The following is an 18,663-nucleotide window of genomic DNA, read 5'->3' as shown; positions in this document are numbered from 1 at the left end:
AGCGGAGGTCACGAAGCTACCGACGCCATGAGACGGTTGCTTCCTGCAATTACGAGTATCGCGGGCAAATCGGGAGTTGGCAGGCAGGCACGCACTTCTGCACTTCGTTGTTCGCATACACGAAAGCTTACCTTTTCAGCAATAGCACGAAATCCAAAAGCGTTCTCCATGTAGCTCCCAGCGTACAGGCCGTTGATTGCTTGATCGGAAACGCTCTGCTTGCGGCGGGCACAAGCTTCAACGAAAGCCGTTGACAGAGGACACACACTCCGCCGCACCGAAGTTGTTCTGTACTAGCCGACACGCCACAGATTGCAGTGACACGTACTGTATCTACTGTAAGCACAAGTTAAACTGTGCAAGCCGTATAAGTACGCGTCCCTGACAAAGCAAGTGAATAGTAAAATAATAAACCACCGTCAGCCTGCCGCAAACACGCACACGACATGTTAGCACCCAATTCAAAGTCTGCCTGTTGACGATGGCGATGCGCAGTTGCCCCGAGACCTCAAAACCGAAACCGAAACTGAAACACATAGCATACCGTTTTATGATATAATTTCCAAGCTATGTCAAGCCTCCAAGATATAGTGTAATATTTCATGCTTGACAACATATTTACTTGCTAGCAGAGCTTCAAAGTCTTTTTTTTTGCCACTGATGTGTGCAGGTGGCAAATGCGTAGCCTTCGTAATGTACATTTTTTTTCCCGGGTGAGGCGTTATTGTGGCGTTGTTTCGACATTTCAGAGTCAAAATTTGTTACTTGCGGAACATAGATATAAATAAAAAGTTAGGTAAGGGTGGCAGGAGGTTGTTCCATATTTGACACATCTCCCACCCTTTCTTATGTTCGTTTGAGGAGATAATTTTTAATTCAAAATGGGGCAAATCTAGAACCGAAACAAGCTCAACTAACGCTGCCTTGACATATACATACTATCAACGTTCTTCTAGAACAGTAATATTTATAAATAATGTTTTAATATTACTGTTTTAGAGGAAACGTGAACGTATGTATGAGCCAATTGAGTGTCATTTGAGCTACTTTCGGGTCAGGATTTGGCCCATTTCGCAAAAAAAGAAAAAGAAAGCTTGCGATTCGGATCCGCACGTATGCAACTACAGGCAAAAATTTACATACAAATTGCGCCAGGCCCCTTTTTTCCTCTTTCTGTTCCCTTGCACGCATAAATCCTAGCAACACCCCTGCTGTGCTATTAGCTTCTTTTAAATAACACTCTGCCAATCAGCAAGAACCGGGGGCTTTGCTTTTTTTACCGACAAAGTATGAAGGACGCTTGCTTTTATTTCAAGTCTTAAATTTTGTGTGAGCATACCAATGTGCGATTATCAGTGCATTGTAACGCGACAGTAACAACTGTCAATTACAATGCTGCAATTAGTCAACTACTCTCCATCTTTGTGGCACGAGTACAATGCGCTAGTGTTGTCTACGATCGTTCACGTGTATATTATACGACGCGCGAGCGTGCATTTCAAGTAAATATAAAAAGAGCACTAAGTGCCCACAGAGTGGTGCGACCCATTGGAAGAGTTCACCCGTGCTTAGCGTATGTGCGCCAAGCTTGTCCTGCGGCGCAGCATGCGTGCACAGCAGCTGCATTTGAGTAAGCTTAGCCTGTTAATTGCAAGCATGCCTAGTTCCGTGGCAATGCGAATACTACAAACATTCAATTTGAACTGACCCATGTTCATAGATCTAAATATAACTCACTGAATAAATCAGGGACCCGTGTATTGATGCGAAGTACTTCAGTGTGAGGAAATATATGGACCCCCATTGTGAAAAAATTGGCCCCGTATTTCTATGTTTCTGCAAATGTCGTCAAAAGACGATAGTCTTGCGTGTGGAGAGAGTGAAGAGGACATTTATTTGGTGTTCTGCGCAAGAAAGTCGGTGAGTGGTATTCTGTAGGCACTGCGTTTGAGTGCCTCGAGCGTACAGCTAAGGCGAAAAAGAACATCAAATCATGTCGCACGTGAGACATGAGCGCCATCTGGCAGTCTTCCTAGAAAACAAAGCGTGTGGCTTTGATAGGGTTGTGCCCGCCCATCTCAGAGGTGATAAGGTGTAGAACGCAAGGCGACGGGTAGATTCCACCACCTTAGCAAAGCGTTGGAAACACTCCCTGTTCCGTGCAAGCATTGCATGGTCAGCGCAGCGTGATAAGCGCTACGGCCCTTAATATTACTAATGTATGCTTTTTCTAGTAAAAGACGCACATGCAGAATAAATACGTGTTGTTATGGTGCCACAGACATGCGCAATCATGGCTTTTTAATTGACGATTGCACAAGCATGAACGCTCAATCTTGAGCAACACTGGTGGGCGCTGCGGATGAGGTCGGCCATTTCAAGTACCAGATGCCGTATAGAGTGGACAAACCGACAAATGTACAGACAGACAGACAGACAGACAGACAGACAGACAGACAGACAGACAGACAGACAGACAGACAGACAGACAGACAGACAGACAGACAGACAGACAGACAGGCAGACAGACAGACAGGCAGGCAGGCAGGCAGGCAGGCAGGCAGGCAGGCAGGTAGGCAGGCAGGCAGACCAAAATCTTTGCGTTGAAGGTCCCCAAAAAAGACTATCCTCTTTACTAAGTCAGGACCTCTGGTACAAAAAACTTAGTGTGATTTCAAATGAGAAAGCGCGCACGATAGCCCGTCGAAAACCGTGTGTAATCGTTTCATGTTATGTTTAAGTGCAACATAATCTCTTTTACTGATGTCTCTGTGAGGATTAGGGAAGAATGGACATAAGCAGCAGCAAAAGATTTTTAGTAGGAATCCCAAAAAGTTAACCCATGAATTAAGTCATTGAACATGTGAGGAATCTTCTGAATATAATAAATAGGGGGTGGTTTAATAAATATAATACTTAGCACGATATATTTTGGCGAATGAATTATGGGAAATGAAAACGAATGCCGCAACATCGATCTTTTCACCAGACTTTTTGCATGCGGTTTATTGCATCCGTTGAGATGTGATATGTATTGATGCTCTAAACTATATACATATATGATAAGTGTAACGTTCAAGGAAACACCCTTGGGTGTAATTTGCTAATATATACCTATAATACACCTAAAAATGAGAAATGGGCGTACAAAAGGTGGAGTTGCAGAACTTACACCCATGCGGATAAGTTTGGCAGAAATAATAGGTGTAAGATGGGTGATTTATTCAAAAATCCACCCTTAAGGGTGTGAAATGATTTGCAGTGTAGTGCAACGCGTACACCCAGAAAGCAGCCATGCAGTCAGACTGGAGCTTTCGTCGCCAGATGGGGTGGTATAAGGAAGTCCATTTGGCGCAAGATTGCTAACCCGCAATCCCGACATAACTGCATCTTCCACCTCGTAAATGTAAACGGACTGCGCACCTTTCCGTACCGTTTCATAGCGCAAAATCGCGACGCATCCTCCGTACTCGAAGGGAACAAAGAAAACTAGCGCTTTGAAGGCCGTGTCGACGATGGTCGCCTTATTCGTCGCAGTGACACTCCACCTTATCATGTAAATGTGTGTGGCTAACTTTGCGCCCCCCCCCCTGCCCTCGTGCTTATAACGGTCGTACTACCATTGCCGTGCAATGCGATTATTATAAGGAACCCTGAAAACACATTCCGGAGCCCATTATATATCTGGACATCACTTCTCATTCGGCGGCCATTGAGAATGCCGATACTTACTTGCCGATGTTACAGGTGGAACTATTTCTCCAGTTTTATGAACATTTTCGCCATGTGAACTTTAGCGTGAACACTGTAAGGCGGAATAAGGAAATCTTTGTTTATGTCTTAATTAGCTTCATGACAGTTCGCGACGATTACCACGTATCGAGTAATCACGATTACCATGCAACAGCCTTAGATGCCTCAGAAACGTCAACACGATCGATTAAGAACAGTAGACAGCACGTCACACACTCCACTCAAGTAAGTACCATTCGAGTCTGGCGAGGAAGGACCCTTCGCTCAATTGCCTCCCGAACAAAACTTGCCAGCGTGACTGTTCGGAAGGAAGTAATCTCTATGGCAGACTTACCAGGCTTAAGAATTACCAGCGGCTGACCTTTCACTTTGCCGTCCTACCAGGGCTCGCTGTACGCTCAGGTAGAACAGTGGTCAAAGCGAAAATCAAGGGTTCGATCCCAGCCGCGGCAATAGCATTCCGGTGGAATGTGTGTATTGTGCGATGTCAGCACACCTTAAAAAACTCCCGAAGGTCGAAGTTTGCGGATCTCTGCACATAGGAGTCGTAATTTTGGTTATGCCAGGACTCGTTGTAGAAGGAGCGCGCAATGAGCTCTTTTATCAAAGTAAGATCTGTCATCGTGGCCTGGCGCTGCGGTAGGCTACGCACGTTTGCTGGTTGCTTCATGATCTCTAGTAAAAAGAAAGACGGGACCAAGAAAAGGAACAGCGCCGTGGTCGTCCCGCCTTTGAGCGCAGTTTTCTTTTTTCCTACTGGATACGACCTGTAAAATAGAGCGAAAGCCGCACCAAGTTTTTTTGCCGTGAACGGTGTATCCACGTCTGAATACCCCGAGTTTGGAATATTGTTTCAAGTATGCATGCCTAAATGTGTACGTTGATTAGCCAGCAATGGTAGCGCAATCGACGCTGGCAGCTGTGTGGCGACCTTGAACAGAGAGTTCCGTTTCGAAACGGAATGTAGGCGTCGCACAGCAGTTCTCCGTATTTCAGACAAAGCAGAATCCAACGACGCAAAACATATCATCCATCACTAATTGATCGATGTGGCTTTGTATCTTCTGTATGTTGGTGGGTCTTTCGGCACGACGACAGGCTGCACCAAGTCCTTCCAATTCTAGGATAAACTCCTCGTAGAGCATATCAATGTGCCGTCGGCGCAGTTTCCTCAATACCTCGCTCAAGTCCACTGGAGAGGCCTTCCTGACAAGCATCCTCAATCTGAGCTTTAAAACATACACTCCAATATATTCCTCGTGTCGTGGTAGACGAATGTGTAGAGTGAGGTTGTATAAATACCGTTGCTCCACATTTGCAAATGTTAGAACAGCATTAAGTTGATGAATTTTTCATTCAAGTTGTATAGCGCCTATCATCAGTCTGTCTTGTGTCTACAAAGAGGCCTTAGTTCCACGCATTGCACGGGAGGCGCGTAGTCGCAATACTGAGTTCTTGGTACGGCCGCATTGACCCACTGAATTCCTCCTCGACCGCTCGGCGCTGCTATTGCACGCGAGCACCGGCCGGACGATCCTTAGCTTCGAAGAGGCCGCTACAGCCGTACTCTGCGGGGATATCACTGAGGTACCCTGCGCTTTCAAAGGATTCACGCCACTTTCAAATGTCTCCCGCACTCCCTTTTCACCGTCGTCCTGCAGGCGTGCAAGATAATCGGCGTTCAAGAAAAATTTGCCCTGCAGGCGAGGGGTCGCTCTTCCTGCTCTGCACTTCAGTAGTTCTTGTTAAGGTCGGGACAAAAATGCCCCGACTGTGAGCTTCTTACGAGAAACTTCCCCAGCTGAGTATTGCAGTGTCTTTTCCTCCCACGGCGGCCTCCCCTTGGAAGAAACAAGCACACATGAGAAGAATTAAGTAAAACTCCCTGCACTGCCCCGCTTAACAGGTGAACGCGATAGGTTAGTGTATTTTGGTTTGTGACGCCGCGCGAAAGACGCAGTAGAAAAAATACATTCATCCTACAGAATAGCAAAATATGTACGTGCTTATAATGATACTAATCAGGACATAGTTGACAATATGAGTCCACTACTGCATTTTTTCCTATATTCGCGCGTTTTCGAACAAGCCGTGACGGCAGGTGGCGTTGGAAGTGAGCCTTGCGTATTCTGGAGTGAAAATCGGTGGCTGCGCAGGCCACCAACATGACCAAAGAGTCGCGCTTGAATATATTGAGAGGTATTGTCTGGTGCTTTTGATAACAACCGATAGAGAAATGTCCTCAGGTTAAACAATAATGGAAGGGTTCAAGCATATAGGTCCGCGACTTGCTTGCCTTCTTTCCACACATGTTACAGCAAGACTGGAGCCCAATACACATCAATGAGCTAGCTGCGTCATACAGGGCCCCTTCAAAAGTTTTGTCATGCCGTGTACACCGTGGCCTGGGAACTTGTGACGTACCCTGTACGCTGATGCAACAGTACTTTTCTGCGGACAGCTATCGTTGTGTCTCTCAGTATATAGTGCCTAGAATGTATACTTTCTGGGACCAACGCGTGCGAGATAAAGTGGGCGCTTCTCTTTTAGGATTTGCCCTGGCAGAATCCGTTTCGGGATGATGAGCCAATGTCCTTGGCACGATGCCGACCGAGCGGCGCGCAATTGGTCTCCATCACTGCGCGGCAGATAACTTCCGCGGATAACGCGTTAAATGTTTTTTCGGCTTCCGAAACACTCGCGAAGGACGGTGAGTCACCTATCTTCCTTGGCGCCCGTCCATTATCCGAGGAAAGGCCAACACCCCACGTTTTCCCTCCTTTATTACTGCACGCCGCCAGTGTTGCGCGAGCTGTTATCGCGCTCGCTGCCGCGCAACGAGCTTGAGAGAATGGGGACGAGATGCAAGGACGCTTTCTCCTTCCAAACCCTGGGAAGGCGCACTCGGTTGTGTCCTGTTAATACACTAGAAGGAACTCAGGCGCTATGGGAGCCGCAGCGCGTGGCATGATTTGCCGAATCTTCGTACTTTACGTTCCGTTTGACTTCGCATGGCTTGAAGCTGAAAATACTACCCTAGTAGCAGTTACAACGTAACTACGGAAACAAGAAACAATGGCAGGAAAGAGCACTGACTTTCAACGGCGATTTGATAGCGGAGTGGTGTGCGTGTATAGGTGAAAAATGGACATGCGGAGAAGGGTGTAGTTAACAACCACTGCAATACAATGTGAACAAAACTCTTGTCACTTGTTGGTTCAGTTGGAAACCAGTCCACGGCTTAAAAATTATCGAGATACGCCTTCTTTTTTTTTTTTTTTTGCAATAGCGCAACTGATAGGGAACTTACACACGTATACCGTCAAAGTTACTTATGTGATAGGCCTCAATTATCCCATGCGTGGCCTGCGAGGGGTGCTTGCCTATTACCTAGCATCGCCCAAAGAGGGACACGCAGCCGCAGTCACGCACAACGTTTAGAGATACTTTGGTCTGACAACCCATCTGGCGTGCGAGAAGCTCGCTGTTTGCATGGAATGCAAGCGTGCGGCTTCGGCTTTATCGTTCTTTTTTAGTCCTTCCGTGGTGAGTTTCGACTGACGTGATGCAGATTCTTTAGAAAATGAGTCAATGAGACGTTCTGACAAGGTTCCAGTTGTTATTATACAGTGCCACGAACAAGTCCGCCTCTGTTGATGCAGCATATTCACAGCACCGACTTTATGCTCGAACAATGCGCAGTATTTTCAGGTCTTGCTTTTAAAGAAAGAGCAACAACCCTTTGAGAACATATTGAATATCTTTCTCTCTCTTGAGATGTATTCATCCGCTTTATGACAACATTTCTTCACGCCACGCCGTCGTATCGTCTACAGCTCTTGCATGAAGCCGTTTGATCGAGTGTAGTGGTTCGTCTTTATTTCACAGCACTGACGGCTTTTGTTAATTGCACACTAACTGTTGTATAAATTGTTCCTCAACTCTGGAGGAGGGACAGTATCTTACTCGCTCGTTTGTTTTTACAGGTGTGCACTTGATACAGCCCTTACACCAAACGACGCTGACGTGCCTGCGCGTCCCTTTTTAGTCTTCTTTTTTTTTGCGATACTTGAGTGACTCTCGTGCCGTGGTACTTCGACCTGCGATATAGAGAAATATTACGTGGGGCTGTTTATCGGGAAAGTATTGTCATCGTTCGAATAGTTGTAGGCTGCGTACCTTCCGTTCATAGCCGAGCAAGTTGAGCATCGGTGTCGAAGTCGTTGCGGCTCGTTCGCCTGAGAGGAAGTGCTCTGAACATACCCAAGTACCCACAAAAACTACACAGTTTTTCTTGTTTAAGTTTGCTTGCAATACAAGCCGCTGCTCATCGTCAACAAGAAAACGATGCAACTTGAGTCCACAGTCACAAAAACTTCACGTTTGGTGATGCACATGGCATATTTCTTCCGACAGCAGTTTCCCTTTTCTGTAGTTGTTACTGCACCCCAAAACAGCGCAGTGGTTGCTTGAAGGCCAATTATTGGCCGTCATATCAACGAGAAAAAAACAATATCCACTGGATGGCCTAATACACGGCAAATTACTCGATAACGCCACATATACCAGCATCAACACATATACTCACAGCAGTCGCCCGCATACCAGAGAGGAGGAAAGCGTTGGTTTTTCTGTGAAGAGGGGGAAACCCTTGAAATGATTATTTTAGCGGCGAAACTCCTTAAGCCGTGGGTCTGTACATCCTCTGAGGTACGTAGTAGTAGTAGTAGGCAGTCACTTCTAGTTTAGTTATTGCAGTGTTCACTAGATTACGGTAGATTACGATTACGATGCGAGATGTTAGAAAACTAGGTGGCGGTACTTGGAGTGTTCACTATATAGCGGTACTTGTAGCTGATAATGAAGTATGCGGGATGTTATAATAGGAATGATGTCACATAAGGCACGTCTCATTGGTGGGAGACAATCGTTCGATTTAGTGCGGCGACGTACGCTAGGGCTAGCGTTGTAATAAAATTCGTTCGCTGTTGGCGCGCCGTGAAGATGCGCGACACCGCTACAAAGATCCTGCCGTACGAGAGCGGGAGGCCCAAGCGGCACGGCATACACACACAGCGTTTCTCACGTCTCTAAATGATGATCGACTCGGTGAATTACTCGGAAGATTCACGGTTTGCCGATGATTCCCTCAGGAGCTTCGCCTACTCATCATTCACCCCGTTGTCACAAAACGAGCGCTCAAAAAGGGCGCGCCGCCAAATTCTCGCGACGAAGCAGGAGTTACGCCGCGAGGTCAACGATAAAAAAAGAAAACAAGCATCCAAGGACTCCCCGGGCGCGCGTCCCTCTCCCCTCGGAAGCGTAGGTTCGCCAACGAACTTCCTCGCATCGGTGGCCGAGCAAGCCCTAGAAAGTTCTCGATGGAAAGGGGCGTGGTGATGCAGGGTTGCGTCATCTTTCGCGGACGGCCCTCGTACCGTCTCGCCCTTTCCCCCAGCCTTCGCTGCGGATCGCGCCGACGAAATGATGAGAATTTTCTGGAATCTCGTGCGGAAGGTATTTAATCGAGCAGCCGAGATGGGAGATCAGGAGAAGAAGGAAGTTAGATTGATTGATTTGTGGGGTTTAACGTCCCAAAACCACCAAGAAGGAAGTTAGCGCCAGTGTGCGTGGGGTATTCCGCCGCGTCTGTCGGTGAAGGTTTTGTCCTTAGTGACAAAGCAGGAGAAGAAGAAAGTATGCGCCAGAGTGCGTAGGGTGTTCCGCCTTGTGGGCGAAGCCTTTTGTCTTCCGTGACAAAGGGGGAGAAGAAGAGGATTTCCACCTGAGGGGTGAAGACTCGAGCTACAGGCAAAAGTGTGTGTCTACCACTATCGAGCGAAGACGCGTGGCAACAGCTGCGTGTCAGCGTGTGTGAAGCCGACGTGTTTCCGGCGAAGAAGTTTGGAGCCTGGAGAGCGGCCAAGTGAAGACGCGAGGTTTCCTAGAAGAGAAACTTCGGGGGCAGCGGAACGACAACAACGCTGGACTTTGAGTGAGTGATTCTCGGAAGAGTATCATTCAGACTTTTGTTCCAAGAACTTTGGACTGAATAAGTTTTCTAACTCTTTAGTCTTTAAGTGTCTTGGTTGTTCGATGCATGCGACTGCATTGTAGTGTGTATTGTTGTCTGTGTCCATTGTTTCGAGTGTGGCTGATTGTACTGTGTAGTACATTGTTTGATTGGTGACATATGGTATTCAACTATTGTCGAGTGTGCATACTTGTGTATCGTCTTGATCTGCCATAGTTGAGAATATAATTTTGTTTTGTTTTTCAACTCTCGGCTCTGACTTGTTCTTTGGGCCACAGCCGGCGTCCGCTGGTGCGCCAAATAGGACCACTTCTAAATTTTCCACGCTTTCGTGGTGCGGTTCGGGGGGCCGATACTTCGGCCCTTGGAATTAGCGCGGCGATCGCCTCCCTAATTAACGGGAGCTGTGACACCCGTGGATATGCTGCGATTCCTTTTTTTTTCGCTTTCTATACCATTGCGAGAAAAATATTGGGGGAGGGGGGGGGCGGTGTGCCAACCCTTGGCTACGCCCCAGCCTCGAGGGTCAGCACTAATGCGCCGTGGGTGCAAACCCGTCTAGCATCGCGGCTGGCGGAGGGGGAGAGCACCGGTGTAGCTTGGGTGCGGGAACTGCTGATGTGAGGTCCGTTTGATTCACCTGCACCACATGAACCAGTTCACGAGGTGCTGCACCTTGCCACTTGTTTCAGCGGTGTAGCATTGATGACCTCTGAACCCTGCCATTCGTTTCAAAAGGTGCAGAAGAAATGCAGCGCTGGTTCACGATTTTCCTGCACCTTCTACGGTGCCGGCTTTGTGCCGCCGCGCGCGCAGCTGAGCAGACGACGTAGCACTTTGGCGTAGGCGCCGTACCTGCCTCTCCTAACGCGATGTGTTTTGCCAAGATGTTTGCGCCTAATAAACTGTACGCATGTGTGGTTTGCCATCGATCGGTGTTGGCTGAACGGTATAAACTAAGTGAACAGAGATAAGACCTGCACCTTGTCGGCACATCGTCATTCGTTTAGGGTGTCGCACTGCGCCTGCACCATTTTTGATGTAAAGAATAAATGGCACCCCCCCCCAAAAAAAAACGCGATATCGTCTGCATAAATGTACAAACTGATATCTTGATCAGTGGGAATAGAGCTCATCAGAACATTGAATAATACATGAGATAGGACAGCCCCCTCAGAAAGTCTGAGTTTCTGTTTTAATTTAGATGAGCAGCATCCATCTTTTACGTAATAAAATTTTCTTGATTTTACAAATTCTGCTAACCACACAATCACATATCGCGGAATATTTAATTCCTGTTGCACATTCAGTGAAATTGAACGCCCAACGATTTTATAAGCTTCAGCTACGTCAGGTGTTACTAGCACCGCGTAGTGTCGTCTTTTTTGGACAACTGTATTCGGCTCTCAACATCAGCACACACTCACTACAAAAACCAATTTGCTTTGGCTTGTCTGCCATACAAACGTTTCTCTTGTTATTTAAAATTCTCTCTCTAATTTTAATCAAGTGAGCTGTTAGAAATGTGTCTGATATTTTCGATGTTAAATCCTGACCCTTGTTTCTTTTTTTTTATATGGAAACTACTCGGGCTATTTTCCAGTCAAGCGATATCCAGGCATTGTTCAAGGAACAGTTTACAAGATTGAGGACGCCATCAGGTGAAAACTTGAATAAAATTTTAATGAGAGGAATTGTTATACCATCAGGAACAGACGAGGGTAAATTTCTAATCGCGTTTGACACTTCAGACAACGTCACTTTATTTGTTCCAACAATTACCTGTCATAATTTGCTGGAGACGGCAGGAGTTTGCGAGATCCTATATATCACAATAACGCTTTTTTTTTATTTCTAGGTTTGGAAAAAAAAGTCCAAATGCCCCGCCGCGGTGTTCTAGTGGCTAAGGTACTCGGCTGCTGACCCGCAGGTCGCGGGATCGAATCGCGGCTGCGGCGGCTGCATTTTAGATGGGGCGAAAATGCTGTAAGCCCGTGTGCTCAGATTTGGGTGCACGTTAAAGAACCCCAGCTGGTCAAAATTTCAGGACCCTTCCACTACGGCGTCTCTCATAATCATATGGTGGTTTGGGGACGTTAAACTCTACATATCAAAGAAAGTCGAAATGCCAGCCGTTTGAACCAAGCTTCGTATTCCTGTTTTTCACATTTACTTCTAATAACACCCTCTATACTTTCCTTGGTGTCGTAGTCTGTTAAGGTCGACGCTTGGGCAAGTTGGCGGGAACAATTGGAAACTAACGAAACAATAGAGGCAAAGAGAGCTGATTTTCAACTAGTATCATTTCGATAACTAGAGCATATATGCAATGTAAAGTAGAGGGTACTTGACAAAAATAAAGGATGTACAGGTTCCACCATTATTGCTTCATCTTTTTCACATACTTCGACACCACATGTGCCCCGAAAGCCAGCCAGGTAATCATATTCTTGATTTAAAAGCGCTATAGATATTATACTCATCACCTATTTTATGACTTATGTATCAAATGAGCTTCCGTAACTTCGCTAGTTAGCTGAACTCTATGCCTTGCCATCGCTTTGCTCTGATTGAAGCAGGCTGCACACCCATAGTCATGACAATGAATGCCGATGTAAACCAGCACCGTACGTTATGGTGTTCATTTAGGGATTCGCCCATTTGACCAGTATAGCCTTTTCCACACGTCAGTGGGATTAAATAAGCTCAGGAGACGAAACGTGGTTTATGGAACACGCAGGAACCCGTGACTGATCGTGTATGCATTTTGTCTTCAAAATTCAGAATAATTTTTTTTTCTTTGATGGTCATAAGGCGCCCTTTCGCTAGACTTACCTTTCTGAAAGCGGTCACTGTTTATGTGTAAGCACATAATTTTTAGAGCAGAATGTTGTAGTTCTTGCACTAATAGTTTGTTCAAAAACCTATGAAAACACACTATCGAAATTGGTCTGTAGTTTTTCATATTATTTCTGTCACTTCCTTTGAATATAACTGTAATTTTAGTTTGAACCCAGGTTCGTCGAACACTGAACGTTAAAGCCGCGCCCTGCATGTTGTAAAGCAAATCACCACCGATGGCGCTGCACTGCACTTCCCGCATGGCCCGGTCACTGCAGCCATGGCATAGCCGAGCGAAACTGGCATCCATGTCTGCGGCGTAGGTTGAAAAGAATACTTGCACCCTTGGCCACAAGGGGGCCACCTTCGACAATCAGCCAAAGCTGCAGTCTCGATAGAGGGCCTACGACGAGACTCAAGCTAGACCTCTCCTTGGCTCCACGTTTATTTTCTCCCCTTAATTTGTTTATTTTTACGCATATTTTACACGCACGGACACCTACGAACTCGTGTAAGAAAGGGACTCCTGAAAAATAGCTTCTAGCTGCATCGTTTTTCTTTCTCCGAGAAAATCTTTGTACCGGTGTCAATCAGGCGCTTTAATCGCGATCAGGGTGATGCAAATCGTTCTTCTTGATCGCGATCAACTTTATGGCTTCACGGCCCAAGCTAATCCGGTTTGACCTTCGGTTAGATCAAATGCACCAGGTGGTTCTTGCGTGCCGTAAAACATGTCATTGACAAAACTCAGCGTACGATATTTCAATAGAGCCATTTATCGGCAATATGATATTCGTGCAAGAACCACTTGAACGTTAACAACTTTGCTGCCACTACAAAAGTAATTTCATGAATCCAACATTCGGTAGAGTTTTCTTTGCACTTACCTGTATTGCTGTGCGAGAGTCTTCACTTTTATTTTTATGGCCCGTAGCCAGCCGTGCAGTCGCCGCGAAACGGCAAAGATCGTACCCCAGAGTTACACTTCTGGCGCCTCGAGTCTCCCAGTTGCTTCTGTACCAGTGGTCAATCAGAGTGTCTTCATTCGACCACGAAGTGCGCCTGCGCTGCGAGGTAGTCGAACAGCTCCAACTGCTCCGACGGTGCGAAAGTAGAACTCATCGTCTGCTTATCGTCTACTTATTCCATAACTGCATGCAGTCAATACGAATCTCAAAATATGCAATATTATAAATATTTTCCAAATGAAACAGTTTAAAATTTCTTTTAAAAATAAATGTCTAGCTTTTAAAATCTGTTTTTACAAAACTATGCTTGCTTTTCTTCTTTCTCTCGCTTTCAACCAGCTCGGCCGGGAGTGCAGACGACACAAAATCGCGATCTCTACGCCAGATCGCGATAGTCTTGATTCCGATCAGGCCTGTTCGCAATCAAAAGTGACCGTGTAGCAGCACGTAATCCGGATCGTGGTTAATCCGGATCGGTACTGATCGCGATTGAAAATACCGGTATTATCTACGCAGCAAACAAGAATGCAAGATCCGGGCTGCCGCAGTACTTCGGGTGTTCCGAGCTTCACAATATCATTATTGTGTACACGTAGTTCAACGCTAAGATATCGCAAGCTGTTCCGTTCATTTAGAGCAGAACTGTTATACTCCGGCCGTCGGTTGTAATATAGGCGAGCAGAAAACGGTTTTCATCAGGTATCTTCGCTCCCGTGCGCCAATTAGTCGGACTCCGCAGACGTACGAGAGATCGAGTATGGAGAGAGAGACAGAAATTGTTGGCGAAAAAGAAATCGCGACTACTCGAACCCGCGTACCCGCAATCAGACGGTGAGCATCGTAATCACTCATTGCTATCCACGCATAACTGCGCACAACATAGCTTCGTTTAGTATAGTATGCCAAGTGAGGACGGGAGAGAGACAAAAAGACAGATAAAAAGACAAATAGAGAGGAAAGCAGAAAGACGTGAAGTGATAATCAAACAGATGTAATTATAAATGAGGATAGAGATAAGTAAAAAGAGAGGGAAATAGAAAGGAATACATAGAGCGGGAAAGAAAGAAATGAAACAAAGACAGGTCAAAATATAACAAATAAACGCAGAAGAAAATATAAAATAAAGAAATAAAGAAGGTCGCCGAGCATTTCCTCGTTTCCATCAGGCTGATGTGAAGCAAAAAATGACTTGACTTTTGTTCATATGAACCGTACTTTATGGACCTGTTGTAAACGAAAGCGTCTGCGACTGAAGCTAACGTTATAGTAACGTTGTCGACGAGAGAATGGACCATATGGCGGGCCTTTATTTATTTTTCAAACCCTTGCTAAGCTTGCTCATCGCGTGGCGAGTACGCAAACATCTTTTTTTTTTTTTAACTTCTGACTAAGCTTGTTACGCGGCGTCTATACGCTTTGCTTTCTTCCTACTTTCTGCCTGGCACTTCCGTTGAACGCGACTGGTAGAAAGTATGGACGTCAGCAGTGTCATGGTTGGACGTATGAACACTTTCGAAGTACAAAAAATTGCGCCTATAATTGTTGACAGAGACGCTGTACCCGACGCATGTTCTCCGCGTGCGTATACACATGCGGTTTGGCGGCGGCTCAAGCGCGCGCTGATTTCATTGCGGCAGGCGCGTCGCGTTCTTGGTGGGACAGCTATTTCAAAGATACGTTAGTATTCGCAGCGCAGTAATTCCTGGCGGCCACTGTTTTGCAGATTGGCACGCGCGCGGCCCCCCGGCAGCCATGACGACCGGGCTCCTGGAGAAGAAGGGCTCGTCGGCGGCGCCCGGCCAGCAGGCGAACCCCTACCAGGACACATTCCGCAGTTGGGTGGTGGGCGTGGCATGCGCCTGGAACTTCTTCTGGCTGACGCTGGTGAACCGCTCTAGTGGCATCCTCTTCGTGGCCATCCTGGACGTGTTCAACGTGAGCCGCCAGGAGGCCGCCTGGTCTTTCAGCCTCATAGACACGCTGGCCAGCTTCACCAGTGAGCATTTCAAGAGCTCAACTCGGTGATATGCATCCGTTCTATACCTTCCAGCCCCTTGTACCAGAACTGTTAGCAAGCGTATGTGCGATCGTGAATGCGCGCAGGAAGCGTTGAGGTTATCCATTAGGAATGCGTTCAAGCCGACGCGTTTCACGAATGATCGGTTTTATGAGCAGCCGACGATTGCCGTCGCTGCTGTCGTTGAGTGCTACTTCTTCTGCTGGGTGCAATAAGCGCTCAATTCTTACCGGCCTACGTACTTCACCACGACGCGACAATATGCTCAAGATTGGAACTACAATTTACATTGATTTCCTAGCTAAAAATAAAATGTCATTTCAGTTTTAGAAAACTGTTCGCGTAGTGTTCTGGGCGGGTTGCTTTGTCCATATACTGTAGCGCACGAAAACACACGGACAAAGAAAGACACACACGCTTGCAACAATGTGCGTTTTGAAAACATAAGCAGCATCGCTTTTCAACCAACGTCATTACAAGCCCTCTGCGAATGCAGCTACCTTTGCATAGATAGACAAACTCTTTAAAGGAAAAGGCAACCGACCGTGTGGAGACACATTTATCTGCCAACCTATCAATAAATTCAGGCTCGATAATTTCGCGGGTCAGCTGTTACCTGCTGGTTATGATAATTGAACATACCTGAAAAATGGACATGCACGTGCTACGAACATCGTCAATTGTATCCGCTGCAGTGAAAATCGAAGAACCCGCATCTTTTTTCGTTCACGTTGCTAAACGCTCGTCGACGCACCATCCGATTCGACCCACGGAATTCTATCCACATGCTAACTGAACCTTATACACTACTACATCAATGCATTATATAGACTACTTTACCTATGGCATATGGGCGCGGCTATTTTGGGCTGCCGATGTTTCCTTGTTCTTGTAATAATAAGGTCATGAAACATCGTGTATGCACCAACCCAACCGCTTTCATGTGTCTGCGTGTACCGTGACACTTTTTGTTTATTTGTTAAAGGTGCAGAAAATAAAGACCCAGTATGGCAGAATACCTCCGTAAAGGGATCTTGTATTTCTTTTGACACCCGTGCTTCTCCGATGAGGCAGGTCTGCACAAGCTCTGCGATTTTGTGGGAGCCGAAAATAATACTTTCATGCTCGCACGTTGTCCTATCTTTATTTAGCAGATGTCAGCAAACCTGCGAAATTATCGAGGCTGACGTTGTTGATAGGCTGGCAGTAAAAGTATCTCCACACCGTCGGTCGCCCTTTCCCTTGGGATATCTACGTAAAGATAGCTGCAGTTGCAGTACGCTTGTAACACATAAAAAGCTATGCTGCCCATATATATGTGGTTCCCTGTTCTCGACCCTCTTGCAAGGCAGTGCCTGTGTGTGTCACGTCTTTCTCTGTCCATGTGCTACAAAAACCGCGGTAATTTCTTGTACACTCCAAGAAAGTACGTGTGACTCCTTCGGGGTAGTATATGACCGTTTTAGAAAGGAACCACGTTAACTCTCTTTTGCGCGTTCACACGACTCTCTGAAGGAAGTATAGTGACCCCCAAGGAGTGTTGCAGCGACTCTTTCAAAAAGGTTATACGTGGCAAGTTAGAACTTTTTCCTTGGGGTGCTTCAACGCAAATATTTTAGCCTGTCTGCCGTTCGACTTGTCTGCCCACCGTGGCGGTTCAGCTACTAGGCTAACGTTCAACATCTTTGTACTTGTGCTTATTGCCAATTAAAAAGCAAACATATCGCGTATATCTGATGCGCAATATCAACACGTCATTATTTTGTGGTGTGTTTCTTCATGCTAGAAAAGCACAGATAAGTATTTCTAAAGACCGTAGCGTCTATGAATGAAAAGGCGGGTGTTCCTTACGCTTTGCTGAGACGACACGGTGCTGCCACCTAACCGTGGCCTTGCATTCTACAAATTATTGACTCCGATATGGCGCTCGCCTTATCGGAGCTAATGTACAGATACTTCCGTTTTTCCAAGGTTACTACGAGATGAGCTCATGTCTCACGCAGCGCCTTCAGGATCCCATTCATCGATTTTCTCGCGAAGAACATCGTTTTATTCACTCCCTCCAGACGAAACACTATCGTATTTCGGTAATGTTTGCACTGAAACAGATACGCGGCCATTTTTTTTTTTCAGAATGTAGCATGATCGCAAAGATCCAACATGAGTGAGCGTTTATAAGTTTACCATTATTCGTTGGTCACATTAATAGGTGTCGTATACTCAGATTTCTCGCAAAGTTTTATGCGACTGCCAACAAGTCAGATTGATTGATTGATATGTGGGCTTTAACGTCCTAAAGCCACCATATGTATATAAGATTGATTGATATGTGGGGTTTAACGTCCCAAAACCACTATATGATTATGAGAGACGCCGTAGTGGAGGGCTCCGGAAATTTTGACCACCTGGGGTTCTTTAACGTGCACCCAAGTCTGAGCACACGGGCCTACAACATTTCCGCCTCCATCGGAAATGCAGCCGCCGCAGCCGGGATATGAACCCGCGACCTGCGGGTCAGCAGCCGAGTGCCTTAGCCACTAGACCACCGCGGCGGGGCCATATGTATATAAGAGACGCCGTAGTGGAGGGCTCTGGAAATTTCGACCACCTGGGGTTCTTTAACGTGCACCCAAATCTGAGCACACGGGCTGCGCCTTCTATGAAAATGCAGTCGCCGCAGCCGGCATTCGATCCCGCGACCTGTGAATCAGCAGCCGCGTACCTTAGCCACTACACCACCGCGGCGGGGCGCAAACAAATCAGGTTTTCGCTGGTTAGAATCGACTCATTCTGTAACTAAGATAGGCATGACTATTCCGAGCTTACTTTTATGCCACGTAAGTGTCACGTCACTCTGTATAATGACGCACTTCTGCGAGAGCGTACTAGAAAAAAAAATACATTTGTTGCGAGTCATCAGGAGTGATCGGGCGCACTGCACGTGGCCAGCAGCTAAGCACATTGGGGCGGTTGATTGTCATGTCTTTTGTGTCCCGTTTTGTGCGCTGTTCTGCCGCAAATGTTCATGAACTCAGCTAAGAAGCCTCGTA

The 18,663-nt window shown here is 46.5% G+C and overlaps 1 protein-coding gene across 4 annotated transcripts in view; it reads left to right on the top strand.

Annotated features, from left to right (window-relative positions):
* Alg3 (Alg3, alpha-1,3- mannosyltransferase) overlaps positions 1 to 18,663 on the top strand; it is a 156,679-nt gene that overhangs the window by 19,546 nt on the left and 118,470 nt on the right. For 2 of the 4 annotated variants that reach the window (XM_075888735.1, XM_075888734.1), the window contains exon 2: positions 15,320 to 15,592. In XM_075888735.1, coding sequence (XP_075744850.1) covers positions 15,349 to 15,592 — 244 coding nt within the window. In that variant the 5' untranslated portion in view covers positions 15,320 to 15,348. Of the gene's footprint in view, positions 1 to 11,348; positions 11,449 to 15,319; positions 15,593 to 18,663 lie in introns of those variants that run through there. The other 2 variants (XM_075888733.1, XM_075888736.1) reach the window with 2 other exon arrangements.

Source organism: Rhipicephalus microplus, chromosome 3 (assembly GCF_043290135.1).
Source record: "Rhipicephalus microplus isolate Deutch F79 chromosome 3, USDA_Rmic, whole genome shotgun sequence".
NCBI classification, from domain to species: Eukaryota; Metazoa; Arthropoda; class Arachnida; order Ixodida; family Ixodidae; genus Rhipicephalus; species Rhipicephalus microplus.
The sequence above is the reverse complement of the archived record's forward strand: the minus strand, read 5'-3'. Positions and strand labels throughout refer to the sequence as shown.